Here is a 12,091-nt window from a genome sequence, read left to right on the forward strand (position 1 = left end):
TCAGCCTGTGTGTGTGTGTGCGCGCGCGTGTCAGCCTGTGTGTGTGTGTGTGTGTGTGTGTGTGTGCGTGCGCGTGTCAACCTGTGTGTGTGTGCGTGCGCGTGTCAACCTGTGTGTGTGTGCGTGCGCGTGTCAACCTGTGTGTGTGTGCGTGCGCGTGTCAACCTGTGTGTGTGTGTGTGCGCGTGTCAACCTGTGTGTGTGTGCGTGCGCGTGTCAACCTGTGTGTGTGTGCGTGCGCGTGTCAACCTGTGTGTGTGTGCGTGCGCGTGTCAACCTGTGTGTGTGTGCGTGCGCGTGTCAACCTGTGTGTGTGTGCGTGCGCGTGTCAACCTGTGTGTGTGTGTGCGTGCGCGTGTCAACCTGTGTGTGTGTGTGCGCGCGCGTGTCAACCTGTGTGTGTGTGTGCGCGCGTGTGTCAACCTGTGTGTGTGTGTGCGCGCGTGTGTCAACCTGTGTGTGTGTGCGCGCGTGTGTCAACCTGTGTGTGTGTGCGCGCGTGTGTCAACCTGTGTGTGTGTGCGCGCGTGTGTCAACCTGTGTGTGTGTGCGCGCGTGTGTCAACCTGTGTGTGTGTGCGCGCGTGTGTCAACCTGTGTGTGTGTGCGCGCGTGTGTCAACCTGTGTGTGTGTGCGCGCGTGTGTCAACCTGTGTGTGTGTGCGCGCGTGTGTCAACCTGTGTGTGTGTGCGCGCGTGTGTCAACCTGTGTGTGTGTGCGCGCGTGTGTCAACCTGTGTGTGTGTGCGCGCGTGTGTCAACCTGTGTGTGTGTGTGTGTGTGTGCGTGTGTCAACCTGTGTGTGTGTGTGCGTGTGTCAACCTGTGTGTGTGTGTGTGTGTGCGTGTGTCAGCCTGTGTGTGTGTGCGCGTGTCAGCCTGTGTGTGTGTGTGCTCGCGTGTGTCAACCTGTGTGTGTGTGTGTGTGTGTGTGTGTGCGTGCGTGTGTGCGTGTGTCAGCCTGTGTGTGTGCGTGTGTGCGTGTGTCAGCCTGTGTGTGTGTGTGTGTGTGTGTGTGCGTGTGTCAGCCTGTGTGTGTGTGTGTGCGTGTGTCAGCCTGTGTGTGTGCGTGTGTCAGCCTGTGTGTGTGTGTGTGCGTGTGTCAGCCTGTGTGTGTGCGTGTGTCAGCCTGTGTGTGTGTCCGTGCTGAAACAGGACTGAACAGGGAACACATTAAGTGTGTATGATTGGACACTTGATCTTGTTCTTGACTCTGGAGGTGCTTCATGAAGTCTGAGTGTAAAATCTGATTATTGTCTGATTCGTGTAAACTTGGACTTTATCCTTTATCACATTACTGAACCCCGTGTAAATGTCTGGCAAAGAGCGAGAGAGAGAGAGAGCGAGAGAGAGAGAGAGAGAGAGAGAGAGAACGTTTGTGTAATACAGAGATAACAGAACATTGCTTTTGGGACTCGGATCAGATCAGTGTGTGAGATCTGATGTCGGATCGGTTCGGTGTTCCAGCTGTGCATGAGGTCCAGGGTTTCTCTGAGGTGACGGGAGTTTCTTGTTTGGGTTAACTTTCCCTTGGGATCTGCTTTGTGTGTGTGTGCGCGCGTGTGTGCCCGCGTGTGTGCGCGCGTGTGTGTGTGAGCTGCAGTATTTGTGCTTTCCACATGCTAGCTGTAGCCAATCGGTGAGATGCTAAGCCACGGTGAGTCCTGCAGCTTTCTCCAGCGTTCTGCTCTGCGTCCGGTTTTTGGGGATGTTGGTGTCGATCAGCTTTATATTGTCACCATGCTGAGTGTGTGTGTGTGTGTGTGTGTCCTAGGGGGAGCTGGAGAAGCAGCTACTGCAGGCAAACCCCATCCTCGAGGCCTTCGGAAACGCCAAAACAGTCAAGAATGACAACTCTTCACGATTTGTAAGCGCGTCTCGCCGCCACACGTTTAACGCTCACGTGACCGCGTGGTTCGGTTCCTTCTTTGATCTTAACCTCCGTCTTTTTTTTCCGACAGGGAAAATTCATCAGAATCAACTTTGACGTTAATGGTTACATCGTCGGCGCAAACATCGAGACCTGTATCCTTTCACGCTTTCTTTTTTTTTCCCTCCCATATCCGGCCCTGTTGACGTGAAGTGGGCGTGGCCAATCCCGGGTGGAGCTACTTTTATCGCGGTACTGAACCGGTTTTGATTGCTGTAGCATACACGAGCTGTCAGTCAAGCGTAAGCTCATTTAAATATTTGGCCACACCCACTCTGACGTTTTTAAAAATAAAATGCTATAAATTCATTTATTTTCTTACAGAAGACCATTTCTCTTATTACACTGTTGACTAATAGGATCTACTTTTGCCTGAGTGCAAAAGTTTGCACGCCCCCTTTTTTTGGTGAGCCTGCTGAATTTTTCCTGTGAAATAGCTGGATATGATTCCGCTCAGACTTGCCCCCTAGTGGCCATTGCTGTGACCCATTGCATGTAGGAAAGGTCGCAAAGGCGACGATGACTTTATGTTGCTGACGCTCCTTTTAAGCCACACCCACCCCCATCCACAGCTCAGGCCTTTGTCTCCCATCACACAATTCCTTAACCAGCGCGCTCTCAGATCTGCTGGAGAAATCCCGCGCCATCCGCCAGGCCAGAGAGGAGAGAACCTTCCACGTGTTCTACTACATGCTGACTGGAGCTGGTGACAAACTGCGCAGTGAGTTTCCTTCCAGATCACTCAAGCTGCTGTGAAACACCTCAGACCTTCAGAGGAACTTGATCCATGCTGAGATGTATATTATATACACTGTGTGTGAGACTGTGTGTGTGTGTGTGTGTGTGTGTGTGTGTGTGCGAGACTGTGTGTGTGTGTGTGTGTGTGTGCGAGACTGTGTGTGTGTGTGTGTGTGTGTGCGAGACTGTGTGTGTGTGTGTGTGTGTGCGAGACTGTGTGTGTGTGTGTGTGTGCGAGACTGTGTGTGTGTGTGTGTGTGTGTGTGTGCGAGACTGTGTGTGTGTGTGCGAGACTGTGTGTGTGTGTGCGAGACTGTGTGTGTGTGTGCGAGACTGTGTGTGTGTGTGCGAGACTGTGTGTGTGTGTGCGAGACTGTGTGTGTGTGTGCGAGACTGTGTGTGTGTGTGCGAGACTGTGTGTGTGTGTGCGAGACTGTGTGTGTGTGTGCGAGAGTGTGTGTGTGTGTGCGAGACTGTGTGTGTGTGTGCGAGACTGTGTGTGTGTGTGCGAGACTGTGTGTGTGTGTGCGAGACTGTGTGTGTGTGTGCGAGACTGTGTGTGTGTGTGCGAGACTGTGTGTGTGTGTGCGAGACTGTGTGTGTGTGTGCGAGACTGTGTGTGTGTGTGCGAGACTCTGTGTGTGTGTGCGAGACTCTGTGTGTGTGTGCGAGACTCTGTGTGTGTGTGCGAGACTCTGTGTGTGTGTGCGAGACTCTGTGTGTGTGTGCGAGACTCTGTGTGTGTGTGCGAGACTCTGTGTGTGTGTGTGTGTGCGAGACTCTGTGTGTGTGTGTGTGTGCGAGAGACTGTGTGTGTGTGTGTGTGCGAGACTGTGTGTGTGTGTGTGTGTGTGCGAGAGACTGTGTGTGTGTGTGCGAGACTGTGTGTGTGTGCGAGACTGTGTGTGTGTGTGTGTGCGAGACTGTGTGTGTGTGTGTGTGCGCGAGACTGTGTGTGTGTGTGCGCGAGACTGTGTGTGTGTGTGCGCGAGAGTGTGTGTGTGTGTGTGTGTGTGTGCGAGACTGTGTCTGTGTGACGCTCACAGGCTTGTGGGACTGTTACTGTTAGCCAATCAGCCAAACCCATATTGTTTGGTATATAGATGTTATGTAGAGAGTGACACACACACACACACACACACACACACACACACACACACCCCATAATGTTATTAGTGAATGTACTAATCTCAGCTTTTATGTGTTTTGTAGATGAATTATGTCTCGAGAGCTACAACAAGTACCGTTTCCTGTCGAACGGAAACGTGACCATCCCTGGACAACAGGACAAGGACCTGTTTCTTGAGACCTTGGAGGCCATGCGCATCATGAGCATCCCTGAGGACGAGCAGATCGGTGAGAGAGTCTCTCACACACACACACGTAAATTAGGGGTGTAATTCTAAATGGAATTAAATTACCGAACGTGTCTGCGTGTGTGTTGCAGGTCTGCTGCGTGTCGTCTCCTCTGTCCTGCAGCTGGGGAACATCAGCTTTAAGAAGGAGCGTCACTCCGACCAAGCCTCCATGCCTGATGACACAGGTAATGTGTGTGGGCGTGGCCTAATATTCAAATGACCTTCATGATGATTCTCTGCATCCATGCAGGACTTGCATGAGATTAGCCCCACCCACTTTAGGTTATTTTGCACCTTACTTTGTCTCCTCCCTCTTTTTCTTTTCTCCAGCGGCTCAGAAGGTTTGCCACCTGATGGGCATGAACGTGACAGACTTCACCCGCGCCATCCTGAGCCCCCGCATCAAGGTGGGCCGTGACTACGTGCAGAAGGCACAGACGCAGGAGCAGGCGGAGTTCGCCGTGGAGGCTCTGGCCAAAGCCACCTACGAGAGGATGTTCCGCTGGCTCGTCATGCGCATCAACAAAGCTCTGGACAAGACCAAGCGTCAGGGAGCGTCCTTCATCGGCATCCTGGACATTGCCGGCTTTGAGATCTTCGAGGTACGCTGCCAAAGTGTCAGAAATCATTACACACACACACACACACACACACACACAACTCGCGTACAATCCATTTCTTGACTCAAAGACATGACAACAACGAGTAACGAGTTCTTTTCTTTTCAGCTGAACTCGTTCGAGCAGCTGTGCATCAACTACACCAACGAGAAGCTACAGCAGCTCTTCAACCACACCATGTTCATCCTGGAGCAGGAGGAGTACCAGCGCGAGGGCATCGAGTGGAGCTTCATCGACTTCGGCCTCGATCTGCAGCCCTGCATCGACCTCATCGAGAAGCCTGTAAGTCTGAACCCTGAACCCTACAGCGACGTCTACAGGTCACACACACCTGACCCAAATATCTCCACTGTTCACCATCAATGAAAGTTTTTTTACTTTGTGTGTGTGTGTGTCTGTGTCTGTGTCTGTCTCTGTCTCTGTCTCTGTCTCTGTCTCTGTGTCTCTGTCTGTGTGTGTGTGTTGTGCAGACGAGTCCTCCAGGTATCCTGGCTCTGCTGGATGAGGAGTGCTGGTTCCCCAAAGCCACAGATAAGAGCTTTGTGGAGAAGGTTCTGCAGGAGCAGGGAACACATCCCAAATTCTTCAAACCCAAGAAACTGAAGGACGAAGCTGACTTCTGCATCATCCACTACGCCGGAAAGGTAAACACGCGTGCAGGAGAAATGGGGCGTCGATCCGAGCCGCTTCCCTGTAAATAAATAACGCGTGTCTGTCTCTCTCTCTCTCTCTCTCAGGTGGACTACAAAGCCGTCGAGTGGCTGATGAAGAACATGGACCCTCTGAACGATAACGTTGCCTCGCTGCTCAACCAGTCCACTGATAAGTTTGTGTCTGAGCTGTGGAAGGACGGTGAGTGGAGCTGGGGGGAGGGGGGGGACAAACAAACGTGCAGTCAGGATGAAGGACGAGTTTGTAAAAGCCTGCTAGTTTATTGCCCACCACTGCGTTTGGTGTCATTTCCCATGCCGACGGTTCTCACATCTCTCTCCGTGTTTCTGACTTCCCTCTGTTTCTGTCCCTCGTTCTCACTTTTCTCCTGCTCCTCTGTATCCCTCCTTCTGTTCGTCCTTCTCTCGTCCCGTCTCCTTTCGTTTAATCTCCGTCACGTCGGCTCTCAGAGGTGTTGAGTTGTCAGAGAGCTTATTTTTATCAGCGTTTTCCTTTTCTCCATTCTGACTCAGGTGACGTCTTTCTTTCTGTTCACTTTTCTTTTCTTCCCTGTTGTTTTTTTATGCTCTTCTTGCTCTTTGTCTCGATCCTGCTTGATACGGAGGTCTTTCCTGTCAAAACAGAAATAAATAAACAAATAACTTTTCCATCTTTTTTTTATCGGCCGGTGTGTTTTTTCCGTGTGATGGGCTTCGTCGTGTATGGAGAAGTTTTTCACTCGTCGTCTGATCTTTTCTTATTAATATTATTTATAACTGATGTTTCAGTGCCCAGTTATCACAAACCGTCTGAGAAACGGAACCAAATCTGTGTGAATGTGCATTAATGCCTAATTAAATTTGACAGTAGATACCCTCCGTGTGCGGGGGGAGTGCGGGGGGGGGGGTGACGGTGAGAGTGTGTGTGGGGGGGGGGTGAAGGTGTGGTGGGGGGGGGTGAAGGTGAGTGTGTGTGTGGGGGTAAAGGTGAGTGTGTGTGTGGGGGTAAAGGTGAGTGTGTGTGGGGGGGTGAAGGTGAGTGTGTGTGGGGGGGGGTGAAGGTGAGTGTGTGTGTGGGGGGGTGAAGGTGAGTGTGTGTGGGGGGGGTGAAGGTGAGTGTGTGCGTGGGGGGTGAAGGTGAGTGTGTGTGGGGGGGGGTGAAGGTGAGTGTGAGTGTGTGTGGGGGGTGAAGGTGAGTGTGTGTGGGGGGGGGTGAAGGTGAGAGTGTGTGTGGGGGGGGTGAAGGTGAGAGTGTGTGTGGGGGGGGTGAAGGTGAGAGTGTGTGGGGGGGGGGGTGAAGGTGGAGAGGGGGTGGGGGTGGGGGTGGAGGTGAGTGTGAGTGGTGTGTGGGGGGTGGAAGGTGGAGTGTGAGTGTGTGTGGGGGGTGGAAGGTGAAGTGTGAGGTGTGTGGGGGGTGAAGGTGAGGGTGAGGTGTGTGTGGGGGGGTGAAGGTGAGTGTGGTGGTGTGGGGGGGTGAAGGTGAGAGGGTGGTGGGGGGGGGGTGAACCGGGAGAGTGTGTGTGGGGGGGGTGAAGGTGAGAGTGTGTGTGGGGGGGGTGAAGGTGAGAGTGTGTGGGGGGGGTGAAGGTGAGAGTGTGTGGGGGGGGTGAAGGTGAGAGTGTGTGTGGGGGGGGTGAAGGTGAGAGTGTGTGTGTGTGGGGGGGTGAAGGTGAGAGTGTGTGTGTGTGTGTGTGTGTGAGTGTGTGTGTGTGTGTGTGTGTGTGAGAGACTGTTCCTCAGCCTGCGCTCATCTCTCTTCCTCTCTCCCTCTCTGTGTAATAGCGTGGTTGGGGCTCCCCTGCTCTTGGTCTTGGGTACTACAGAAATGGGTATATAAACTGCATGGGTTTGCTTCTGTTCACACACACACACACACACACACACACACACGCACACACACACACGCACACACATATACACACACACACACACACACACACACACACACATTCATACACACACACACCCACACACACACATTCATACACTCCCTCACACACACACACACACATGTACACACACACACATACTCACGTATACACACACACACCCACACACACATACTCACACACACATACACACACCCACACTCCCCACACACACACACACACACACACACGTACTCACATACACACACCCACACTCCCCACACACACACACACGTACTCACATACACACACACACACTCCCCACACACACACACATATACTCACACACTCACTCGCTCACACACACACCTATATACGCACACACACACACACACAATCAACACATTGTCGATTACTAATGCGAGGCAGTTTGATTAGCAAAACACTACACTTCATACACGTGACATCAAAAGGCTAAAGCTAAAAGAAATAAAAAATCTTCATTTGCAAATTTATGCAATCCATACAGTACACACACACTCACCACACACACATACACACACACTCACCACACACATACACACACATACACACACACACACACTGCATGGTTTTGACACTGCTTCATGTAGTGTTATGACTAAACATCAATCATTATATTATCGAAAATGTTACACACACGCACAGCACATTTTACACACACACACACACACACACACACACACACACACACTGCACATTTTACACACACTGCACTGAATTGGGTCCATTTTCCCCCGTGTTTGTTTTTTCTTCACTTCACTGGCATTGTGTGATTTTTATTTCTTTATAAATTTTAATTCCCCATTGTCCATACCCCCCCCCTCATCTCACCGTGTGGTTGTGTGCTTTATCACCACTCTCCATGTATTGTTGTTGTTGTTGTTGTTGTTAATGAGCACCACAGGATTGTGGGTAAACATGTTCTGCCCGTGGCTTCCTCCGTATGGAAGCTACATCCTTGCTGTGGTGTTTGTTACTCATTCTCTCTCTCTCTCTCTCTCTCTCTCTCTCTCTCTCTCTCTCTCTCTCTCTCTCTCTCTCTCTCAGTGGACCGGATCGTGGGCTTGGATAAGGTGGCAGGAATGTCGGAGCTGCCCGGAGCGTTTAAGACCCGTAAGGGAATGTTCCGGACAGTGGGTCAGCTCTATAAGGAGCAGCTGTCCAAGCTGATGGCCACACTGAGGAACACCAACCCCAACTTTGTGCGATGCATCATCCCTAACCATGAGAAGAAGGTATCAGAAGCAGCAGGCCCCGCCCACAACGCACATGATTGGATGTACTGTAATTAATATTCATATTCTTGTGTTTGATACTCACCATCTCTCTCTCTCTCTCTCTGTGTCTCTCTCCCTGTCTCTCTCGGTCTTTCTGTCTGTCTTTCTCTGTCTGTCTCTCTCTCTCTTTCTGTCTCTCTCTCTGTCTGTGTCTCTTGTCTGTCTTTCTCTCTCTCTCTGTGTCTCTCTCCCTGTCTCTCTCTCTCTGTGTCTCTCTGTCTGTCTTTCTCTGTCTGTCTCTCTCTCTCTTTCTGTCTCTCTCTCTGTCTGTGTCTCTTGTCTGTCTTTCTCTCTCTCTCTGTGTCTCTCTCCCTGTCTCTCTCTGTGTCTCTCTCTCCCCCCCCCTCCCCCTGTCAGGCGGGTAAACTGGACCCTCACCTGGTCCTGGACCAGCTCAGGTGTAACGGTGTGTTGGAGGGGATCCGTATCTGCAGACAGGGCTTCCCCAACCGCATTGTCTTCCAGGAGTTCAGACAGAGGTGTGTAGAGTGGAAAGGTCACGTGTTGCAGTTTACACGTGTTGCAGTTTACACGTGTTGGCTTTGCTCGGTCGTAGAGTCGTGACATGTGGTTTGTGTTTTCTGCCCCGTAGGTACGAGATCCTCACCCCCAACGCCATCCCCAAGGGCTTCATGGATGGCAAACAGGCCTGTGTGCTGATGGTAAGAGTTTACTCACTGACCTCAGGGCATGTGTTCTAGTCGTGTCCTCACATCTCAGTGTATTAACACTGTAGTCTGTCTACATCACAGCTCTATTCATTCAGCCACTACTAGGTGTTGTGAGCTCTAACTAACTAACTAACTAACTAACTAACTAAGCATCAGTTAAGTAAACTAGCTCAAAAATACTAAACACTCATTAAAATAAACACCTCCTCAGTCTAATGTCACATTATAGTACGAATTATCACTGACTGAAACTCAAGCCTGTGTAGGAAAGGGAGGCGAACCACAGAGAAGTGACGCCCACTCACACTCTCGCCCACTCACACTCTCTCATTCACCTGTGTGTCAGATCAAAGCTCTGGAACTGGACCCGAACCTGTTCCGGATCGGACAGAGCAAGGTGTTCTTCCGTGCCGGAGTCCTGGCCCACCTGGAGGAGGAGCGCGATATGAAGATCACAGACGTCATCATCAGCTTCCAGGCCTGGTGCCGTGGCTACGTCGCCCGAAAGTGAGTGTAGAAACGTGTCTAATGACTAGAAGTGACTGAATCAACTCCTAGGCCATAGTTAACTCTGTGTGTGCGTGTGTGTGTGTGTGTGTGTGTGTGTGTGTGTGTGTGTGTGTGTGTCCTTTCTGACATCAGGGCGTTTGCTAAGAGGCAGCAGCAGCTGACAGCCATGAGAGTGATCCAGAGGAACTGTGCTGCTTACCTTAAACTCAGGAACTGGCAGTGGTGGAGACTCTTCACTAAGGTGAAACCTTGTGTTGATCTGATTAAAATGCCTGTGTGTGTGTGTGTGTGTGTGTGTGTGTGTGTGTGTGTGTTGTGTTTCTGTAACCTGCTCTCCTTTGCGCTGTAGGTGAAGCCTCTGCTCCAGGTGAGTCGTCAGGAGGAGGAGATGCAGGCCAAAGACGAGGAGCTGAACAAAGTCCGCGAGAAACAAGTACAGGCTGAGAAAATCCTGGAGGAGATGGAGGTCAAACATCAGCAGGTAACGCATACACACACACACACACACACACACACAGAGTCTTTCTCACACTGTTGCATCACTCTTAGTAATGTGCGTGTGTGTGTGTGGTTCCTGTGCTCAGCTGAACGCAGAGAAGCTGGCTCTACAGGAGCAGCTACAGGCTGAGATGGACCTCTGTGCCGAAGCGGACGAGATGAGGAACCGGCTGGTGGCGAAGAAGCAGGAGCTGGAGGAGATCCTGCACGATCTGGAGGCTCGAGTGGAGGAGGAGGAGGAGAGAGCCAATCACCTTCAGGCAGAGAAGAAGAAGATGCAGCAGAACATCACGGTACGGTAACACACCAAACCTCATGGCACCCGACTGTCGGCGGCGCTCGAGAGGAGATCGCTCACGAGGTTGTTCCTGTCGTCCAATAGGATCTGGAGCAGCAGCTGGACGAGGAGGAGGCGGCTCGGCAGAAGCTCCAGCTGGAACGCGTCACCATGGAGGCCAAGATGAAGAAGATCGAGGAGGACGTCATGGTGCTGGACGACCAGAACAACAAGCTGATGAAGGTTAGATCAGACTGTCAGACTTTTTTTTTTTTTTCCCTTCCATTTAATGTCTAACAACTAGGAAAGTTGTTGCTATGGGAACGATGATGCGCTAGAACGGGTTTAGCCGTGCTCCTGACCAATCAGGATGGAGAACTCTGCAGCGCCGGGGTGTTAAAGGAAGGTCTGAGCTTCATGAGCTGCGAGCTTCTAAACTTGTGCTGGTTTAACAGGAGAAGAAGCTGTTGGAGGAGAGGATCAGCGAGTTCACCACCAACCTGACCGAGGAGGAGGAGAAGTCCAAGAGCCTGCAGAAGCTGAAGAACAAACACGAGGCCATGATCACGGACCTGGAAGGTACGAGCCTCGTTGTGACAATGAAGGACGTTTTGATCTGATCAGACGTCAGGTCGTGCTCCTGTTCAGGCTGTAAATGTAACTGTGTGTTGGTGTTAGATCGTCTTCGCCGGGAGGAGAAAATGAGGCAGGAGCTGGAGAAGAACCGCAGGAAGTTGGAGGGCGACTCCACCGAGCTTAACGATCAGCTGGCCGAACTCCAGGCCCAGATCGCCGAGCTCCGAGCTCAACTCGCCAAGAAAGAGGAGGAGCTGCAGGACGCACTGGCCAGGTCAGATCCTCTAAACTGCTCCTTCGGCAAGCAACAAGTGACCCAGACTCCATGTTCTCAGAAGTTCATTATTCCTGCCTGTAGGACATTTTTAAAAATCCTTGTTTCCTCTCCGCAGGATCGAGGAAGAGGCGGCGCAGAAGAACCTGGCCCACAAAAAGATCCGCGAGCTGGAGGCTCAGCTGAGCGAGCTGCAGGAGGACCTGGAGCTGGAACGAGCCGCTCGCACCAAGGCTGAGAAACACCGCCGGGACCTGGGAGAGGAACTCGAGGCCCTGAAGACAGAGCTGGAGGACACACTGGACACCACCGCTGCTCAGGAGGCACTCAGGTACTGCTACAGAGACACAATGTTCCTCACCTCAGGAACAGCACAGATGATGGAATAACATCCAGCATCAAATCTCCATGAACGAATGGGTTTATGTTCAAACGTAAGCTCGGTTAGCTGTCCGGTGCGTTCTAACTCCAACAGTGCATGCAAACGTAAAAGCACCTTTACTAGTGTGTGTGTGTGTGTGTGTGTGTGTGTGTGTGTGTGTGTGTGTGTGTGTGTGTCAGGACGAAGCGTGAGACGGAGGTGGCGCAGCTGAAGAGGAACCTGGAGGAGGAAGCTAAAACCCACGAGCAGGTTGTGGTAGAACTGAGACAGAAACATAGCCAGGCTTTTGATGAGCTCAATGAGCAGCTGGAGCAGGCCAAGAGGGTAACACACTACACACACACACTACACACACACACACACGCACACCTCTTTACTTTGGATATGAATGAGGTCAAATTCATGAGGACTGCAGATTAAAT

General features: G+C 51.6%; 1 protein-coding gene across 3 annotated transcripts in view; it reads left to right on the forward strand.

Moving 5' to 3' along the window:
• Positions 1 to 12,091, forward strand: part of LOC113652884 (myosin-9-like) — a 39,377-nt gene that overhangs the window by 20,909 nt on the left and 6,377 nt on the right. For all 3 annotated transcript variants that reach the window (XM_027162203.2, XM_027162201.2, XM_027162202.2), the window contains 21 exons: positions 1,773 to 1,865; positions 1,960 to 2,023; positions 2,551 to 2,649; positions 3,879 to 4,022; positions 4,114 to 4,209; positions 4,355 to 4,626; positions 4,753 to 4,926; positions 5,115 to 5,288; positions 5,382 to 5,496; positions 8,252 to 8,439; positions 8,839 to 8,960; positions 9,074 to 9,143; positions 9,499 to 9,659; positions 9,795 to 9,903; positions 10,012 to 10,143; positions 10,247 to 10,453; positions 10,543 to 10,680; positions 10,893 to 11,016; positions 11,116 to 11,287; positions 11,406 to 11,618; positions 11,849 to 11,993. In XM_027162203.2, coding sequence (XP_027018004.1) covers positions 1,773 to 1,865; positions 1,960 to 2,023; positions 2,551 to 2,649; positions 3,879 to 4,022; positions 4,114 to 4,209; positions 4,355 to 4,626; positions 4,753 to 4,926; positions 5,115 to 5,288; positions 5,382 to 5,496; positions 8,252 to 8,439; positions 8,839 to 8,960; positions 9,074 to 9,143; positions 9,499 to 9,659; positions 9,795 to 9,903; positions 10,012 to 10,143; positions 10,247 to 10,453; positions 10,543 to 10,680; positions 10,893 to 11,016; positions 11,116 to 11,287; positions 11,406 to 11,618; positions 11,849 to 11,993 — 3,012 coding nt within the window. The remainder of the gene's footprint in view (positions 1 to 1,772; positions 1,866 to 1,959; positions 2,024 to 2,550; positions 2,650 to 3,878; positions 4,023 to 4,113; positions 4,210 to 4,354; positions 4,627 to 4,752; positions 4,927 to 5,114; positions 5,289 to 5,381; positions 5,497 to 8,251; positions 8,440 to 8,838; positions 8,961 to 9,073; positions 9,144 to 9,498; positions 9,660 to 9,794; positions 9,904 to 10,011; positions 10,144 to 10,246; positions 10,454 to 10,542; positions 10,681 to 10,892; positions 11,017 to 11,115; positions 11,288 to 11,405; positions 11,619 to 11,848; positions 11,994 to 12,091) is intronic.

This window comes from Tachysurus fulvidraco, chromosome 7, assembly GCF_022655615.1.
Source record: "Tachysurus fulvidraco isolate hzauxx_2018 chromosome 7, HZAU_PFXX_2.0, whole genome shotgun sequence".
Classification (NCBI taxonomy): domain Eukaryota; kingdom Metazoa; phylum Chordata; class Actinopteri; order Siluriformes; family Bagridae; genus Tachysurus; species Tachysurus fulvidraco.